General features: G+C 50.6%; 1 protein-coding gene across 2 annotated transcripts; it reads left to right on the plus strand.

Moving 5' to 3' along the window:
* The first annotated feature begins 365 nt into the window (after positions 1-365).
* dipk1aa (divergent protein kinase domain 1Aa) lies at positions 366-19,317 on the plus strand. Of its 2 annotated transcripts, none has more exons than XM_048988789.1 (7): positions 366-495; positions 1,329-1,427; positions 1,571-1,654; positions 15,084-15,218; positions 16,940-17,047; positions 17,132-17,308; positions 17,684-19,317. In XM_048988789.1, the coding sequence occupies exons 3-7, from the start codon at positions 1,601-1,603 to the stop codon at positions 18,494-18,496; spliced, it is 1,287 nt and encodes a 428-aa protein (XP_048844746.1). In that variant the 5' UTR covers positions 366-495; positions 1,329-1,427; positions 1,571-1,600; the 3' UTR covers positions 18,497-19,317. The 2 variants fall into 2 exon arrangements, with proteins under 2 accessions (XP_048844746.1, XP_048844747.1); XM_048988790.1 differs by having other exon boundaries at positions 368-505.
* The last annotated feature ends 1,265 nt before the right edge of the window (positions 19,318-20,582 follow it).

The raw sequence follows: 20,582 nt of genomic DNA on the forward strand, positions 1-20,582 counted from the left end.
CGGAACCAATAAAGTTAGTTCTCGTTATGTGGAGATTAGGATACATTGGCTAAGTGCGGTAGGATTGAAAACCAACTCTAATGAGGTGTCTGTCATTTATCTTCATTGTGACATATACTTATCTGCAGTACGACCAAGAAAGGAGCCTAAACTTCTGAATCGTAACTTGCACTGAAATGAAAATGAAGGCGAAAGTAAGTAAAAATTACATATTTGTTCACAAATTTCTTTTAGTCGCCAAATCAAGTGAACAGAATGAATTTCAACTGAATGAATGAAAAGTTTTACTCAACCGGTGAGGACATTTTTTATGTAATGACATATACGGCGCTCCCGTCAGTAACGACCCCCCCAGCTGTCACGACACTGGCATGAGAAACTGCAAAGTCGCCTAAATCTTCAAAAAGCGCCGGACATCTCTGCGATCAGCAAGTTGCGCGCTGACCCCCCGCGTCCACGTGGGGGCGCTGCTGTACTGTCAGGGTTCGACACGTGGTAAGGCCAGGTAACCCTGAAATGAATGCTGCTGTGTATCCGTCTCTCCGTCGTTTCTGATTATCTCCTCTCTCATATTATTCTGTTTTAGTGTGTGATGTTGTCTATGCATTGTATTTTTTGAGTTTTCTGATTAATAAACTATCTATCTATCCATTATGCACTGTAACCTGGCTAAATTAAAATTATGACATCTACGACACGGGTTGTGTGCTATTAATAAGTGGCACGCGCTCTTTCTCGGCTCGCCGTCCTTTTGATTGGAGGCCGAGTTCACCTGATGTACCAGTTACCTAAAAGTCTGCGGACAATTGCGACAGCGATGTCTAGTTATTCTGTAAATGTTTAATCTGATATGTATTTATTACGCAGCAAAACTTACACGGAAAGAGTGTTATATGGTAAAGAAAGAATAAGCTATTTTATCCGACGTGCAGAGGGGCATTTTTATATGCAAAGAGCACGCAGACCTTACAGTCCGTGTTTTACAATAAAAAATACAACCCAACAGGTGTCGGGGGACATTGCCCCTTCTCAAGTAACATACTAGAAATTATTTACAACGCTTCACTGCTATCAAGATGAAATAAATAAATATATATTTAATTAATACTTGTGCTGAAACGTGGCTCTATACATTTCACTCGTTGTTAAATGAGACATATCTGTGGCCTGACTCATAGCAGGAGGGGGGAGCGGAGCTCTCGCATTCTTATAACTCCGTCCCAGTAAGTCGATCGGCGCATAGAGGCATTTTCTGTCGGCGACAGGAATTGGGTCTGCGCCTTTATCGGCGGCGCTCGCCGAACATCCAGCGGTGTTTCTGCTTACAGCTGCAGTGGCCAGAAATGAGCAGGAACCGGGGAGGCGCTTTCAGTGCCAGCGGAGACTGACTTGGCAAACGCGTACGAGGGGAAGACGAGAATCGCTGGGTAATGGAAACTCTTCATTGCGCCCGTATGCCCCGCGATCGCCGACATATCGCATCGGCATGATGTCGCTGTAGCTGTATCGACGTATAATAGCCATATATTGAATTGTTCAATGTGTTGTTAATTGAGCTTCTCTTTCGCAGGTTGATGTGGTGAGATGTGCTATTTTTGCCATGGCGAGGGGTCTGATATCATGGGCCTGGCTGAGAAAGCCTTACTGTATTCAGGTAAGTCATCGGAAAGCGCTTTCTTCATATACAGCTGCCCAGCTATTCGTTTTTTTTTTTTTTTTTGCATTTGTACTGGGGGGGGGGCAACGCTGGCCCCCGTTATGATTTGGATCAGACAGGGGCGTTCAGACAGCGGCAAAAAGCAACATTAAGATAGTTTTTGCTGTCGCAATTTCAAACTTTAAATGTTTTCTTTCTTCCTATTTTTTCCATTTCATTTTTCGGCACTGCGGTGGTGTCGGGGGCATTGAAGAGTTCGCCTCGTGAAGCACATTTAAAGGCATGCTGTCTTGGTCGAATGCTCAGCAAATATCTCGAAAGGTGTAAAGTAAATACATGGTGTTTCCCCGGTGAACTTTGCAGTAAGACCGCAGCAGCCGCTCATTCATTGCCGTGACGTTTGCGTTAATGCCTGTGAACATGACAGGCGCCGGACGCGGCTGCACAGCATCCGAAAGGTGTAGGAAATCGATGTCAAATACTAACAATATGGATCTGCAAACGATTTCCAGCTTTCAGGGCAGGTTGCATGGGGTCTTTGCGAAGTACGTCGAAACCAGACACGACCACAGACCCTTGCCAGCCAAGTCTAGGTCTCTACACTAATTTAGGAAAAGTTATTTATGTGTATCGTGAGCTTTGCCCTGGGATGCGGTTTGGGAAATCAGCACTATGATTTAATAAGGGTGTTTATTGGATGCTTAGCTATTACATTCGAACTATCTCACTTCAGCTTCCGCCAATGCAGAGGTGAGATAAAACACCAGACAAATTCTTTCCTTATGGGGCTTGCTAATAAAATACTGTCTGTACTATATTAGTATGAAGTATGTAGCAGTGGTAGGAAGCATTCAGGTTTTCAGGAGCAAGGACGTAATTGTTATCTCGATTGCTGCAGTTTTATATGAGAAAAATAGATATTAAACTATCTTTTGTAGATACTCAGTCCATATCTAAAATTGACCTTCCTCATGTGCCATGAAATGTGGGCCAGAGTAGCATAAATTAAATTGCGTTCTTCCTGTTTGACTGTTTGTTCTAAAAGGGAGATTGTGTCTAAAACCACTTATTTAACACCCAAGTTGACTTCATCATGGTGTCTGTTTATTTGTAAATAACTCTCCATGTCACATGGGGGGCAGACTCTGATGCGCTGTGATTTCTGCTCTGTTTACTCCGGAACTAGGAAATTTAATCAGCAAATGGGGAGCCCCCCCCCCCCTGCAAAATCAGCTATTTAAATAGGTGCTGCCTACTTGGCCCCCCGGTGCCGTGTTGGCCGGAAGCTGCTCCTGGTCACTGCACCATGCGGGACCCCCCCACCCCAGCAGCCTGGTCTTTAATACCTGTAGTGGGCTTCCTTCCCCCTTCCCAGATGGGGTTATGAAAGCCTTCAACAGCCCAGTCTGAAAAACACAAAAACACTGAAGGAATGTTTTTTTTTTTTGGGGGGGGGAGGAATTCCTTAATGCGTACTCAAGGCCCTTCCTGTTGGAACTTGGAGGCTCTGTGTGTGTGTGTGGGGGTGGGGGGGGGTTGTACTTATAAGATTGTGGGGACCAAATGTTCCCACAATGAGGTAAAACCTGTTACTTTTTAGCTTGGGGAGATTTTCTGGTACCCCCCCAATATAAACCTCAATTTTATAAGAATCTGTGTGTGCAATCAAAAAAGTAAAAGTGCCAAAAGTCTTGTGTTTTGTTTGGTTGCCGAGGGTTAGGGCTGCGTGGGGGGGTTGAGAGTGTCATAGTTAGGATTAGAGTTTTTCTCATAGGATTGAATGGGTCCCCACAACGATATGAAAACAGACATGTGTGTGTGTCTGTGCGTGTTTCTCAGCTGATAGTAATATTGCACTGAAAACGTTTAGCTGTTATTCAAAGGGGATGGTGGCAAGTTTGTCTCACAGGAAATTATACTGTAATATAATATTATTATGTAAGTGAAGGGTAATGTAATATTCGCGATATTCTACTGTGTCGTGCCAAGAGCAGAGGTGGGTAGCCGGATTCGTGTGAGCCGGACCGGTCACAGATCTGGACATGCTTTTAAAGTGGGGGGGGGATTTGGGTGCTTCACAAGTACAGTTATGCCACAGAGACCCCCCTAGGCCTGCTTCTGACAGACTTCATGCTCAGGTTAACTGGACCAAAGGAGAAATTTCTGCCACATTTTGTATAATTGTGTACAAAATTTTACATGCTGAGATGCGTGCGATTTCTGGGGTATAAATGACATTACATCCTTAGGTGTTTGTATACTAATACTAGAGTCCGTACATCAGGTACACGGATGGCTTTAGAAAGATGCCGGTCACTTCTCAGAGTGCAGCAGAACGTTGACAGAGTGAAGTTAGTTTGACCTCCTGGCCAGCAGGAGCACAATCATCTGGGTGTAGTTGTGACTGGGCCCCCAACTTGCCGCTGTCGTATAAAATAACAGCCCATACTTGGGCCTCTTCAACAAAGATTTTTTTTCACTAATTCCATTTCGTCCCTGGGGGAAAAATTCTGCTGATGGCTTGTTTTTCAGTATAGCTTTCAGTCCTGAAATTAATTTCTATTATGTGTGTTTTTTTCTTTGTAATTATCTTTAAAAAATGACTTGATTTTTGAGAATTTTTCTGAGGAAGATTTTTCAAAACTAGCTCTGCACGACTAACTTAGGTTGCGTTTAGGTCTTGAAATCCGGCAGGAAGATTCGCCTGAAGTTGAGTAATACACAGAATTTGAGCTATAATAAGAATTGTTCTGTTTTCCTTTCCGTTTTCTTCATTCGTGAATGTAGTGGGTCGCCGTTCAGTCAAGTTGATGCAAGAGCTGACAGACGTCTTTCGCGATCTGCAGTGGGGTTTAAAATGTCACGAGAGGATGGTGAAAGTACTTTCTCGAAAGGAGAAATTCCTAAAATCCTTCCCTGCTTGTGCAGATGCCAGGAATGTTTTGCCCCTGGGGAGGTGCATTGTGAGGAAGGGAAGCCCCGCAATACCGCTGAGGAGTCTGTCATCGGACCCTGGTCACCGGGGGGGGGGGGGTTGGTAAGCCAGCGGTACTTCACTGTGGTAACTAGCACTACACGCCACCATCGAAGGCGTTTACGGGCACCGAGGATGTGCTGGCAGAGTAGCCTGCAGACATGTGTGTGCATGAATGTGGGAGAGAATGAGGGAGGAAGGGGAGAGGGAGGAAGGAGAGAGGGAGGAAGGAGAGAGGGAGGAAGGGGAGAGGGAGGAAGGGGAGAGGGAGGAAGGAGAGAGGGAGGAAGGAGAGAGGGAGGAAGGAGAGAGGGAGGAAGGGGAGAGGGAGGAAGGAGAGAGGGAGGAAGGAGAGAGGGAGGAAGGAGAGAGGGATTTTCCTTCAGGGAGGACAGATTCATACCAGTTGCTGTAGTCTCAGTCTTCGCTAAATCAGCACGGGGCACCGGTTGGTCTTCTTTGTCCGTTGTGTTTCCTGCGTCCCGCTGCCGGCTATGGTAGCAGGAACATCCCCCAGCGCCAGCACGGACGTAGCCGGTCAGACCGGACACCTTCATGGTTCGCCTGTCACGCCTCACATCCCCGTTCTCACTCTTTTTTTGAACCGTGTCAGGAACGGAAGAGGCTCACGGTGTCCCTTCGCATTACGGCCCTCAACCAAATCACCAGAATGACTTTCTGATCGCGGAGGGATAAAGGGTTTTACAGCTTTTATTAATGATTAATTCGTTGAAAATGCGAGTGCTAAGAGAATCCCGTTAGGAAGCTCTGTGGCGCCTTCTGGTGGGACCCTTCAGGTCCCTATTGTGTGCATTTTTGGGGGGGGCTCAGGTCTTGTGTGCTGCAGAGCTGTTTACCGCAGCCCAGTCACACATTCACATGGGGCCCTTGAGGTTTGGGCCCCCCCCCCCCCCCCGCTTCTGGCTCTACTCGCCAGCTAGTTCTTTAGTTTTTGAAACCTCACCTGAGGGGGTCCCTGAAGTGATTTTTCAGTGGGACCGCAGAAGCGGCACCCCCCCCCCCCGACCACACGTGCAAGCTCTGGTCACATACCAAGGCCGGGTATGCAGGAGGGAGTCAAATGCACCCCTTCAGTTTCACCCCCTCACCCTGTGTGGCGGGGTCTAGCAGGTGGGACCAGCCACTAGGGGGCTCCCCAGGGGCCATGAAGGGAGAATAACAGTGCCTGCATGTTCCTCTCACACGGTGTTGGGTCCCTGAGGATCTGCGCCCTGGGGACGACTCTCACCGCCATTACTCCCGGTGCAGAACACGGAGACCCTGTCAGAGAGGTACACGCCCACACTGACCCGGTCCTCATATGCGGCTCTGCTCCGTGCCGGGACCGGTGATGACCCCTCCTAGTTGCTTGCCTGGCATCTGTTGCATTAACTCATCGTATCCCCCCCCCCCCCACCTCTGCGTCATCGAGTGTCTGCTCCTGACCGCCCCCCCCCCCTTCCTGAGGCGACCACAAAGCCAGACATTTATATTTATTTATATAGCAGATGCTTTTGTTGAAAGTGACGTATGAGTGAGGAAAGATCAGGGCCGGAGTGCTCTGGGGTCAGTGTCTCTCTCAAGGGCCCAGAGATGATATGATTGCTCTGTAGCCTGTGGATTTGAACCCACGACCTTCTGAACACACACACAGACTTGCCACCACCGAGATGTTTCACTGGGACATTTGTTTTGTCCCACTTCTGTGACCAGCGGCGCTGGGACAGCAGAGCGGACACAGGGATACGCAGGGATATTGGAACGCTGCTCCATTCGTGTTCTTCCAAAAAACGGTAGCATTACTGATCTCCTTTCTGGCCCGTGGCGCGAGATGGCCCATCGCCAAGCGCTGCGCGGGGCTCAGCCTGGAATGCAGGCGTGAGACCAGGGGATTCTGGGATTGTTTCTCGAGAGCTCTGCGTTCGTTCACGTCTGAGAATGGAAACTAGAGGCGCCCAGAAGTGAAGTGCGGATGCCGAATTTACAATTTATTACCAATTTAACACGTATAACGAAAGTCAAAATGCATGAAGGGTTTGGCTGTTTTTGTAAACCTTGTCCTATAGGCTAACAGCATCTGTCTGGGAAGAGTTGAGCAGACTCGTGACTCCCTGTTCCCATGTCGCCACAACCACTCCATGCAGTGGCAGACATCGACATGAAAACATATTGATTGGCCGTGCTGATTGGTGGACGGTGTGTGACCCCTTCACCCTGCCCCCACTGTCCTTCAGCCTGGCCAATCGGTTTGTGCAGTGGAACAAAAATGCTTCGGGTGGATCGAATCTAACCCTTCTCACCATTTCGCTCAACTGCCATGTTTTAAAAATGGTCATTTCCTTTTTTCTGTGGTTTATCTAAACTTTCCACGGTAACAAGCACGTCTGCAGAATCACCAGCCTGCCTGAGACTGGATGTGATCGGCGATGTGATCTCAGTGTCCACAGCTCCTCTGTCTGTTTCACTTCCTGCTTCTAACTTGTTTCGCCCAAACAGATCATTGGCAGAGCAGGTATTTTTCACGTTGACGGATTCATGCTGCGCTCCGCCATCGATTCTCCTTCCTCTCTGAGATGAATCCCCAGGATTTATCTGCCTTTCCCGAGTCATATTTATGGCCTCTCTCATGATGACGGTGGCACGGTGGTGATGTCTCAGTGTTTAGACTCCTCTCGACAGAGAGCCACCGAACACCTGGAATGGGAACAAGATCCAGGAGCTGGTCAGGGGGAATTTCCTGGAAGGATCCAATTTCCATCTTTGCTGAATTTAAGAAATAAAAATACAAGAGTAACCTCACTTCCCTTAGTGTCATGCTGAACTTGAGTCAGCTTCCCCCCCACCCCCAAACTGCTGGTCTTGTGGTATCTCTGGAGCTCTGTCCCCCTGGAGTGTCAGATTTGTCCCAGAGCCAAGAGGATCCAGTAAGCGTGATCCGCTGACCGACTGTGTGTCTCTGGAAGTCCACCACAGCAACGCCGGATCAAAGGCTGAGGAGAAGACTTGCCTCAGCTGAGGCCGAGGGCATGAGGCTTGGGGGGGCGGAGGGAGTCTCTGACAGGGGCCGGCTTTGGGATTGCTGTGTGAGCAGAGATTGCTATGGTGAAGCCTGGCTCTTTACGGAGCTGATGCAGAATCCTCACTGATCTGAGTGGCCTTCATTTATACAGCGTTTTCAGAGGGGGGGGGGCAGTTTTTCTGTGGTTTATTCAGATTTTCCATAGTTATTCACGTGTTTGCAGAATTGCCCAGCCCTGCTCTTTTGGGGCCCCTCAGGAGCCACACGGTCCCCCTCCCCCAGCACAGGACCAGGACCTGTCCAGCGCCTTGGCCATGCCACACATCGCTGCGTCGCTTTTTCACTCCGGTTAGGTTGATGCAGTCGGTTTTCAGGGAAGCAGCCCGGATGCGGGTGCAGTTCGCTTTGCTGCAGTGTTTTTACCAGGAGCCAGCAGATTTCTGTCTGGAGGTAGCAGATTTTTATCACGAACAAGAAAATTCCTATCAGGAATTAGCAGGTTTCTCTCAGATCCAAAAAGGCTGCATGTTGGTCATTAGAGAAAATAACCAAGACAATAACAAAAACCGCGTTCGGTGTGATTTTTGATTCGTTTGACTTCAGGACATGACCTCCTGTCTGTGAGCGTAGGAGCATCAGCCAGGCAAAGGTCCATCCCCTATGCAAAACCTGGGAACGCCCATCTCCATGACGTCAGAATCAGTGATGCACGCAGCTTCCTTCCTTATTTTTGGCTTGTGTGCAGAGACCCGGACGCGGTTCCGGCCTGTGGATCTCCGTTTCTGCCGCAGCCTCCCCGTTTGGGCTCGGATCAGCCGGGCACCGTTCCGGGATCTCTGCTCGTGAAACCACGCTCGCTCAGAACACTGACTTCCCCTCGAGCAGAAATGGGCTTCCTGGCAGGACGCCGGGGGAGCCCAGCTCATAAGTGGCTGTAAATCCAGACAGAATTGACTGGGACGTTGGCAGGACAGGCTGGGGGGGGTGGGCATGGAGGACCTTGGGGGACCTGGGGGGCGGGCTGACCTATTAGGTGGCGTCGTGCCAGTGGGAGTCACTGTGGGGCCTCGTGGTGCTTTTACAATAATTGCCCCCCTCCAAGCTTTTAATGCCGGGGTCCCACAGCCTCACTAGGGACAAGCAGTGGCGGAACATAGAGACCCACAGAGCTGGGTGTAGGCCTGCCCCCATCTGTTCCGGAATATTCCCCTGTTGTCAGTTGTTTTTCCATTGTGTCAAAGGAATGAATGCACTTGCTCTGGAATGGCTGTCCATTATCCCCAGTCCATGCTGGGAATGGAATCCCATTTGGAGTGAGGCTCTCGGGAGCAACATTAGGATCGTTAATAAAAGATGAGCTTTTAGGAGTCAGTCTATATGTTTTATTCCATGATTTGCCCCCCCCCCCCCATCCCCCCCAATGCGGGATCCAACACGTAGGACGCCTTCAGGTGTCGTATGGTCCTAAGCACAGGCCGAGTGAGTCAAACTGAGACACAAGGCGAGATGAAGGCCGGCTAGATGGTGCAAGTCAGGGGCGGGTTTGGGGTCGGAGGACATGTGAGGCTCATAAGACTGTGGCGCTTCGTGAAAAGTATTTGGGTCTTAAGGTCCATGAACCTACTGCGGCATGGCGTTCACATTGGACTTGGGGTGCCATGTCTCTGCGGCCCGTGTGTGTGGTATCACTTTGCAGCCCGGGTACTCCAGGGATAGGATATCAAAGCCAGCAGGGTACACCCCCACCCCCCCACTCAGGCCAAGCCACGGCGCTAGGGTCAGCTGGGGGGACAACCAATCACAGCGCTCGGGCCGAGCCACAGCCCTGGGGTCAGCTTGGGAGACAACCAATCACAACGCTCGGGCCGAGCCACGGCCCTGGGGTCAGCTTGGGAGACAACCAATCACAACGCTCGGGCCGAGCCACGGCCCTGGGGTCATCTAGAGAGACAACCAATCACAGCGCTCGGGCCGAGCCACGGCCCTGGGGTCGACTGGGAAGCTGAAGATTAGTGTGGGTGGTGTAAGCTGTAAAAAAATCGAAGCGTCATTATGGTCAGCAGCCATATGTTGCACAGCTCAGTGAGATCTCTACCTTTTTGTCTCGTAGAATATAAATATGAAAATATGACGCCTAGACATGGACAATAGTTACAGGGTCACCTCATCGTGTGACGGCCACTGACTCAGCCACCTCATGCCCTCCCCCTCGCCTAGGACTGTAACCAACCTCTCCCCAGCCCGCCTAACCTCTCTTAGGTGCTCCTCTGACAAATTTAGCTCTGCGGCTGTCGGCACCCCAGGCTGCAAAGCTCCGCCTCCTCCCGCCCGCATGTTGTGGCGGGAATCGCCCCCGCACCCTCAGCGCGAAATAAAGGTCGAGGACACATTTATTCTTGAACCTAGAACTTTGCACCGGGATGTCTCTGAGAACCTGTTCGCCCACCGCCGGTCCACGCAAGGCCCATCCCCTCATATCCCAGAATCCCTAGTGGTGCGCGATGAGCCTGACATCTAGGCCGCCATTTTCAGCCCGGCTGTCCTGAGGGCAGCTGCCCCAGAATCAGAGATAAGGGCGTGCGGGCGGGCGTGCGGGCGGGCGCGGGACCCCAGGAGAGGCCCCAGAGTGCTATACTTGTCACTGTGTTACAGCAAAGGTCATTCCAGAACATTCCATCTCCTGCTTCAGACTGGGGCGTAGCTTCCTGTTTGGCGAGCGAAGCAGCGTTTAGGAATAACAAACCACAAACCCTCCCCCTCCCCCTTCAGGTGCTCATTAACCCAACCTTAGTCTCTAGTGGAGTCCTGGTGACCTTAAATCTCAGACAGGCGTTTCTTGCGCCCGTGGATCGATCGCTGGCTATCTGTACAGTACATGCTCTCGTTTTCATCCGACTCATTGCCTTGGCAACCGGCATCTTGTTATTGAACAGATTGACGCTGTGATTGGATCAGTTCCGTATTGTTTGATCCACTTGCCTTCGGTTTACTGATTGGAGAGCGGCTCAAACGCGGGTCTAAGTCACACCTCGGCTGCCATCTTGCATGGCATGGTGTGTTAGTGGCTCAGGTGGCCTGTTTGGAGACGGTCCCAAGCCGGCCTGTCGAGCTGCGGAGGAATCTTGCGTCCTGATGTGCGTTGAGGTAAACCTGCCTTTGTGGGACATTCCTTTGCAAGTGTTTGCCGGCCTCCTTATGATTCCTGTGCACCAAAAACTTCTGTGCCATTGAAAAGGAGAAGCAAACTTGCGGATGAGGTACTGCAACGTCGAGCCTTTTTCTGTTGCCTGGCTGGTTTTACAAGTGCATTCATTAGATGTTTTTATAGCTTCTACCTTGAGGCTGGCATGTTTTTAACTCTTCACACTCGCTTAGTAACTGACTGACTCCCGGTCCCCTGGGCCCACTGCTTTGGTCGTCCATTAAAGGAGTCGGGGATGAGGTTACAGGATTGTTGTGGGGCACAAGGAAGCGAGTGTTTACCACAGTGTCACCTGATCTGTCATTACAGCTTTGTCATTCACTGAAACGTTTTGCGGTTGATCAACATTGCGGCCCCGCCCCCTCAGCACTGTCTGAGTGTTTGGATGGTTGAGTGCCCTTCATTTAAGAGCTATGACTGCCTTATCAGATCCGGCACCCTAAAACAAACCAGGAAGTTGGGGCAGCTGAGTGACTTGGGCACCACCACCTGTTAAACACAGTCACACCAAAGGATCTGGAGATAAAGGCTGCTTCTGTGCTGCAGAATGTCAGCTTTCTTACCTTACCTTACCTTACCTTACCTTACCTTACCTTACCTTTCGGCCTTTCAGTGCCGGCCTTCTTAGAACCTGCTGTGTCGTGCTGGAGTCCCATGGCACCGGCTGCGGTGTTCGCTTCGGTTGTTCTGGCTTCCCTGTGTGGCGCAGCCCAGCATCTCCCTGGAGCATGGCCATTTTCTAGGGGCACCCATACGCGGTCAGGTTCTGGTCTCCGCAGGTTTCAATGGGAGGCCCTGTATTTTCTGTGTGTGTGTGTGTGTGTGTGTGTGTGTGTGTGTGAGCCTTCGCCGGCCCCCTGGGCCCCCCCCGGACGCTTCTGAGGTGCCACCTGGTCCCCACTGAGAATTATCAGCTAGGAGGTGGAGACCATGGCAACAGCCGGACTGACGTGATGGACGTGACAGTCGCTTCACCTTCCTGACTGCTTGACTCATCCCTCCCCCCTTTGTTTTGCCCCCCCCATGCCCTGTTTAGTGCTTTTTCTCTCCCTATCACGCCTTATTTCAGACACAAACGACACGCACCACTGCCGCAAGTTAAGCCCGAACGTGGCGCCGCGTCACGGTTGCGACACACCCCACCCACCCCACTTCTCATTCCAGAAGCGGCACACCCACCCACCCCACTTCTCATTCCAGAAGCGGCACACCCACCCCCGCCAAAAGGGCAGCGCTGTAAACTTAGGGCTTAGATTTCCGATTGGAAATGTCAGGACGTCCTGCGCAGGTGGGGGTCAGCGCCCCCTCCATTCTAGCTTGGCATTCACATTTACAGTGGGTTTTTTTTTTACGGCGAGTAATTAAGACCACCTGTCCCTGCCCCCCCCCCTTGGCACCCCACGCCATCTTCTACCCTCGATGTCGGCACTAACGGGACGACCCTGCGAGTCTCTCTTTAATGACCGCCATCATTTTCTGCTAAATCGAAGGGCCCATTTTCTGCTCCTGCTGTAATGCAACTTTAATTGTTCTCGCCAATATGCACATAGGGAGCAAATGAGTTTGTAGGCGGAGCTTAATTATGGTTTGAAAGAAAAGCTATAATTAGCCTAAAAGCATTCTTAATAAAAAGGCATGTTTTCATAACGTTTACCTCCCTGGTCTGTTTGGGCACTAATATTGACTTTGTCACTAACGTGTCTGATTTAGACCTTCTTCAAAATGAATAATTCATTCTGCACAATCTGGGCTATTAGCTGCATATTTAATGACTGTTTTGTCTATTGAAGTTCCCGGCCATTTAGCTGCAAAACTCACACATATAGACGATGTTCATCCTCTGCTCCGGCTTTAGATGAATAAGTAAAGCTTGCTTATTTGCTGTACATCTTATGAGCCTCTTTCCAGATATGACATTCGGAGGAATGTGTGCAGTTTTTGGGGTGTTGTACCTGCGATGCCGGTTTTTCCTGTCCTTACTATTTTAAACTATGTAGCGAAACAGCTTCTGACTTGCTTGTAAAAATGCTTGCCAATCTTTTGTTCAATAACAGTGCCGCCCCTCCATGAATGACTCTTATTTGATTGTAGCGCCCCCCGTTCACCGTACATTGTGTCCCACTGTTGACTTTCGGGTTGCTGACGTTGGGTTGAGGTTCGTTTGGGAAGAGACCCCGGGCAGGGTTACTGTTCCTGGTATCATGTTCCTCTGGGTGTCTCTCTTAACATGGAAGCAGAACATCCAGCACAGCGCATACTAGGATGTATGAAAGGCCAGGAGAAAAAGCAGGGATGCCCGTCAGAAAATGGAGACGCGTCGGCCCCCATCTAGGGACACAAATGCCTTGGCCTCCTTCACGCCGGAATGTCGCTTCTGGGTTTGTATCCCGCGTGTCTCCACAAGTCTTCGCACTGTATCCCAGCAACCCTGCCTAGGCCCCGGGGACCGATTCGTGGGCTCGTAGGCAGAACCCCGATGAAACAATCCATCGGATCTGTCATCCCTTCACACAAACAGGTGCCGGGGATTCTCAGGGCCATCATGGCGTGTGAATTGTGTGTGTAATTCAGATAAGAGAAGATAAACCTTACTGACCACAGGGAAAATTCTACTGCATAGAGCAGCAAGGTACACAAAGCACAAATGAACAGATGTATGATGGATGGATGGATGGATGGATGGATGGATGGATGGATATCCGGTGTTATGGCAGCAATTACAAAGCCGAAGGAACAAAAATAATCAGTGGTGTGCTTAAGTTACAAAATAAAAAGGAAGGATAGGAATTAAAGATGAAACAAAATAAAAAAATAAATACAAATGTACAAAAATGCTATTACATGCAAACAGTTCTGTACAGTAATAAGCACAAATGCAAAATGGAGGGCGAAGCAGACAAAGTGCAAAGATAGTTCCCATGACACCAGCAAAAGCAAACAAGCAGAATAGTGTGGAGAATTAAGGAAATAAATATGTGTATGCAAATAATAATAACAATTAGAGGTCGAGCCACGTTGTGCCTAGGGGGGGTCACGCCCGGGGAGGCGCTGCGGTGCCCACTGGAGCAGCTAGGCAGGACTCGGCATTGATTCTGCCTTCCTCTCCGATTATTTCAGCATTTCTGTTTATTTACTTCAGACCAGATCGGAAACGCGCCCCAGCAATGGAGTCCGCTCTGTGTCCTCACTGCCGCCACTCTCTCCAGCAGACAAAAGATCGATAGCCTATTTATTGTGTGAGTCCGGCCACCACCAGAGCTGCCTCTCGTGTTTTAGGAACTCCATTAGAAGCGTTAATTGGCCATTTTAATTAGCGGCGTCCCTATGCTGACCCAGCTGAGGACAGACTGCTGGCTCTCTCAGCACTGTGTTCCCTTCTTCGTGCTGCATTAAGCCCAAATTGACAAAGTGCAAAGTAAATTGCAGTTGAGAGTAGGTGCGAGCCACGTATTTCAAGGTACAAGCTTATAATTCTGGGCAGAGAAGAAATGTTTTGCTGGCTGGATGCTGTGCAGGCACTCTGCAGTGGGCCTGCGTCACAGTGATGTTCACATGAAGGAAGGTGCGGGGTCGTATTCCTGCTGCTGTTTTCACTTTGAATGTGCCAGCAAAGCTTGTTACGTTTAATGTGACACGTACGTTTATTGAGATAGAAAGTTAAATTGTCCCCAGGGAAATTGGGGATTAAGGGCCTCACTCTGGGGCCTGATAGTGACATCACCTGCTGAGCCCGGGACTTGAACCGGTGACCTTCTGCACGGGGGCACGGCACACTAACCATCTGAACCATACACCGCCTCCCATGAATAATGTGATGTTATTCGACTCTCTCGGGGTTCGGTTACGCCCGTGGCCATCGCTCCAGCCTGCATTCAGACCTTCAGGGGGCATCCCACCCCCCCCCCACCCCCCAGATGCTGAAGAGGCCAGGCCAGGTGTTGGTGGGGGTGTAGTTTTGTGTATAATATTACCATCGCTCTCACTGCTTAAGCTATTACTGTTTAAATCCCTCTTTCAGCGCTGGGGTATTTTAAAAACCTGCGTCCCCTCGGGGTCAGGATTATATGCCGTATGATCAAACCTGTCTCCATAATGCCATGTCCTTCAAGGCAGAGGTCACCGCAGTAATGGAAACGGGCAACTCGTACCTGAGGAATAACGCAGCACACCTTGCTTTGTACCTGTGACCGCTGGCTGATGTCTCTTCGTCGCCCCCTTCTGGCTCCGGCAGGCTCGCTTCTCCTACCTGCGTATGAAGTACCTGTTCTTCTCCTGGCTGGCGGTCTTCATCAGCAGCTGGGTGGTGTACGTCCAGTACTCGTCCTACACGGAGCTGTGCCGGGGTCACGAGTGCAAGAAGACCATCGTAAGTAATCGTAAGATCATCGTAAGCTCACGCTGGCTTTCTGACTGCAAATGATCGGGACAGATCACCAACCGATAGGGACTTATTTACATTTATTTTGTTTAGCAAATGCTTCTGTCCAAACCAATGTAGTGAGGCAAATAGCACATTACAAACATGGCTGTCGAAGTGTCGATTAGTGCAGTTAGGCTGAGCTCAGGGTGATCCAGGATGACTGTCATAAGTCCAAACTCCTCCTCAAAACTGACCCATGCTTTAATCATCTCATCATCGTGTTTTCTGCCTGTCTAGCGTCCCTGTGCTGCTGCAGTGTATGTGTGTGTTTTCTGCCTGTCTAGCGTCCCTGTGCTGCTGCAGTGTATGTGTGTGTTTTCTGCCTGTCTAGCGTCCCTGTGCTGCTGCAGTGTATGTGTGTGTTTTCTGCCTGTCTAGCGTCCCTGTGCTGCTGCAGTGTATGTGTGTGTTTTCTGCCTGTCTAGCGTCCCTGTGCTGCTGCAGTGTATGTGTGTGTTTTCTGCCTGTCTAGCGTCCCTGTGCTGCTGCAGTGTATGTGTGTGTTTTCTGCCTGTCTAGCGTCCCTGTGCTTCTGCAGTGTATGTGTGTGTTTCCTGCCTGTCTAGCGTCCCTGTGCTGCTGCAGTGTATGTGTGTGTTTTCTGCATGATTAGGAATGCGAGTCAGGCCCCTGTTTGCTGATCGCATAATGATAAAAGGCGGATTATGAGTCACAGAATGTCACAGGGCTTTAAACCAAATGGGATTTCAGAGTGAGGGTCTGGTTAAATAGCCCCGGCTGGCGCATGTGTGGCGGACAAAGCCTGAGTGCGGACGCTGCCTCCGTGTCGGGATTATGTGCAGCTGGCTGTTTATCTAGCCCGGCCTCTGCACAGACAGTGGAATTAGTGCCTGTAGAGGCAGCTCTAGCTGGGGCCTGGCTGATGGTCTCCCAAGCATCTTCCTGCAATCTTGGCTCTCAGCCAGGACCCCTGATTTCCTTCTCTGCTGCTGGGGGGGGTGGGGGGGGGGTGGGTGCTCCTCTGTGTGATGCTTAAGATCCTGAAGATATGAGGCAGCCACATCAGTTCATGAGAAGATAAGGAGATGGTTCTCAAACATCACTGGGGTAGTATTTGTGGTTTACCGACTCTAAGATTCAAGAGGAAGATTGTTTCTTAAAGCGGTCTTTGGGGACCCCTCAGTCAGCACATCTGTACCAGGTATACTTGGCATGCTGAGAGCTCAGGGGGAGCAGAAATGTGTACCGTCTGGGTTCAGAAACATTGGTGTGAATGTGGGGATTAGAAGAAAGAAAACCCAAACATTCTCAAGTCCTACACTCCATGAGCACAGGCTTTGTGATGATAGCCTTCCCCTGTCTTGTGCTCTTGTACAGCACACGTTTGAGAGCTCATGCCGATGAGCCAGCAGTGCCACCTACTGGTTGGAGGCCAGACCCAGGCTACTGCTCACAGCAGTGGAGATGTTCACCTCGGCAAACCTGCCGAATGAGCCACTTCTTTCGGCCCAATCTCCCTTCGTCTTCGGCGATCGATTCTAATATTTCTGTCAACCAGCTGGCTCTTGTCCTGCTTGGTGCCGCTTATGAAAAGCTGATTAGCCTAAAAAGGCAGCCGGAGACGGAGGTGGACCAGCTCCCAGATCAGGATGACTGATCGCCCCCTCCGCCATGAGAATGCTAACCTGCGCTGTCCTCTGTGTCAGTGTGATAAGTACAGGAGGGGGGTGATTGATGGCTCGGCGTGCAGCAGTCTGTGCGACAAGGACACCCTGTACCTGGGAAAGTGTCTCTCCTCCAAGCCCAACAACCAGGTGAGGAGCCCCACCTTCTCGCCACTGCCGGTGCCCCCCCCCCCTCCCAACCAGCTCATGTAAGTGGCCCGCCCTGTTCCGCAGGTCTACACTGGCAGCTGGGGCGATCTCGAGGGAGTGATCAAATGCCAGATGGGAGACGTCCTGCAGTACGACCTTGGGGCTGACATGGAGCCCCGGAAGGAGGCCATGCTCTTCGACAAGCCCACTAAGGGAACCTCTGTCGAGAAGTTCAAGGAGATGGTCTTCAGTTACTTGAAGGTAAGAAAAGTCTGCCCCCCCCCATCATCTCCACAAGTTTTTCTCGAGCAAAGTCAGTCCATTCTTTGCAGCAACCTATTTTGGAGTTTATCCTCAACGCTTGACAACTATAACTCTAGTGCAGTTTACCGCCCATGAAAGACGTGGTGAACATTTGTCTGACTAACTGAGAAATGTCCCTAGAGATCGCTGCACGGTGGCGGGACAGGAAGTGGGTCAGCTGGTGATGAGTAGCCGTGAAAAGTTACCTTATTCATTTTTGAGACGCCAAATTGTATAAGATGAGATATACTTCACTAATTCCAGTGGGAGGTTTGGTGTTTGGGAATCTGGCTAGATGGATTTATTATTATCATCTTTAAAATCCCATTGCAGGCGAAGGTGGGTGAGCAAGCCAACCTGCAAGACCTGGCCAACCTAGTGCTCTCTGTCGCCGACAGCAACAAGGACGGCCACATATCTCTGCCTGAAGCCAAGTCGGCCTGGGCCTTGCTGCAGCTCAACGAGGTCCTGCTCATGGTCATCCTTCAGGACAAGGAGCACACGCCCAAGCTTTTGGGCTTCTGCGGCAACCTGTACGTGGCGGAGAAGGTGGAGTACACCTCCCTGTACGGCCTACACCTCCCCTGGCTCCTGGAGCTCTGGATCCCCTCGGGGGTCCGCCGCAGCATGGACCAGTGGTTCACACCCTCCTGGCCTCGCAAGGCCAAGATTTTCATTGGCCTGCTGGAGCTGGTGGAGGACGTGTTCCATGGGCCCTTCGGCAACTTCCTCATGTGCGACGTGAGCGCCACCAACTTCGGCTACAATGAGAAGCACGACCTGAAGGCGGTGGACCTGCGGCGCGTGGTGCCCGAGGCCGCCTTCCGCGAGGCCATGCGCGATCGCCATTGCGACGTGGACGCCGACTGCGTGTATGGAGCCGACTGCAGCACCTCCTGCGACCTCACCAAGCGCCGCTGCTCCACGGACGTCATCCAGCCCAACCTGGCCAAGGCCTGCCGGACACTGAAGGACTATATCCTGAGGGGGGCGCCATCGGATGTCCGCGAGGAGTTGGAGAAACAGCTGTACTCGTGCATGGCCCTGAAGGGCTCCGCGGACCAGATGGAGATGGAACACTCGCTCATATTGAATAACTTGAAAACCCTGCTGTGGAAAAAGATTTCTAACACAAAAGACTCCTAACACACTCTGCTGCACTTTTAAAGGGGTCCCCTCACCCACTTACAGAAGCCTTTCTGGAAAGTGCTGCCAATTCAGCTGATTCTAGGAAGGGGAGAAATTCTGTACAGTCATCCATCCATCCAGATGTTTATCCTGGATATGGTCTCGGGGGATCAACAGCCACAAAGCAGGGGTACATACTGGATGCCAGTCCATCACAGGACAGACACACACATACAGGTTCTCTCTCTCTCACACACACACACACACACACAGACACACACACACACATTGCAGGAGGAAACCTTAAGAAAACCATGAGGACAAGGTGCAAACACAAACACCACAAACACCACGCCCTGCAGCGGCGGTTTTTCAATCACAGGAGAAATTGTTTGCCGACTTAATTTTTCGTCTTTTCTGCAGTTTGTGGATTTGTGTACCGTGTACATCAGTCATCGCTAATGTGTTTCTTAGGTTTTGCCGTTTGGTTCTTAAACTGTGCCATGAGATAAATCAGCGTGAGTGATGTGGGCTGTGGGGGCAGGGTGCCTTCGGTTGTAGCCGGATGAAGAATTTCTCCTCCGTCAGCTACAGCAGAGTGATTTGTTTTCCCACTTCTGCGGGGAGTTTAATTACAGCATTTTGCTGCTTTCCCCACACCCATTGTTAAACCTGATACAAAATATGATACCGGTTTCCAGTTTTCGACCACTATATAGAACGGTTTGTGCTGAAGATTATCGCCGCTCTAAAGAATGAATCGCAGCAACCCAGATGTTTACCATGTATGTCCAGAACAGCATGAAAACTTTGCATATTAAATATTGTACAAGACTGCATTCCTTTACCATTTTACCAAAGAACTCTCATGGATTCAGTCCCGGGGTCTTTGTCCACCATCAGCCTTACGGTCTTGGATCTGCCCGCTTTCTGTTCCGCGGGAACGTTCCGTACTGCAGGTTCTCACAGCACTAACGGGAAACGCGTGCCGCGATGCAGCCTCCACATGCATGTTTATTTTGATTCTAGGATGCTGTGTCTGCTTTCCGGTCACCAAACCCCAGGTTCAGCAGACCGATGGCACCAGTGGGCCTTTGAGCAAAACCCTTAACCACCATTTGCCACGTGGACCAACTGACCCCGATTTGTCAAAAACAAGAAAAAGAAGAAGTGTACCACTTTGGATAAAAGCATCCGCTGTAAAAACTCCCGTGCAGATGACAGCCAGCATTCTCACTCCAAAAAACAGAAGACAGGTTCAGTTTTGTGTGGGACTATGGAAACATTCTCGGCCTTTTTCTTTAGATAGATGGAGGGAGTGTGGCAGAATTTTGTTAAATGCCCCCCCCCCCCAACACCCACATAACATGACTGACAATTTAGCCACAGGAAATAGAGGTTTGGGTGGGCAGGGTCTCGGTTCTGCCTATGGGGCTGTCAGGTGCTGCAAACTCACACAACCCTGATCTACATCCTCCTCCAATCAGCCCCACCTCTCCTGCTGTGCCAGGACTCGCCACGTCAACAGCTCAGCAGTCACCACCTTCAGTGTGGGTTCCTGTGTGCCCTGCACCGAAGAGTAAACAAGGCCTCCTGGGAAATAGGCGTGAATAGGGAAGTTCAATGCTCCATCCGTGCCAATGCGGTATGAAAACTGCAGGGTGACCTAACAGTGCCATCCAGTGGTCAGGAGAACGCAGTGCAGGGCCTTGATGTGAATTACCAAGTAGACATCGCCACTTACACATACGAAGTTTCAGCAGTTTTGAGGCACGATGACCTCACCAGGCAGCAGCATGGTGTAACGTCAAGGACTACACATGTGGGGTCACGTTCTACCCCACCCACACACGCAGAACCATCATCCCTTCTCACAACGGCATTCCGATAGGCAGCAACACAACCCCACACCCAACTGAGATCCTAATCACACTGCAGTCAGTGTGATGTCACACGAGTAAGGTTCACAGCTGAATGGGGGGGCTCGGGAAATGGCCCACTTTCCCAGAACCTTCCGGGTTCAGAAGCTACCTGTCCTGAGGTCATGGTGATGTCATCGCGAAACCGCACACAGAGGCTAAAGGACAGCTGCAACACCAACTGG

Source organism: Brienomyrus brachyistius, chromosome 21 (genome assembly GCF_023856365.1).
Source record: "Brienomyrus brachyistius isolate T26 chromosome 21, BBRACH_0.4, whole genome shotgun sequence".
In the NCBI taxonomy this organism is placed as follows: Eukaryota; Metazoa; Chordata; class Actinopteri; order Osteoglossiformes; family Mormyridae; genus Brienomyrus; species Brienomyrus brachyistius.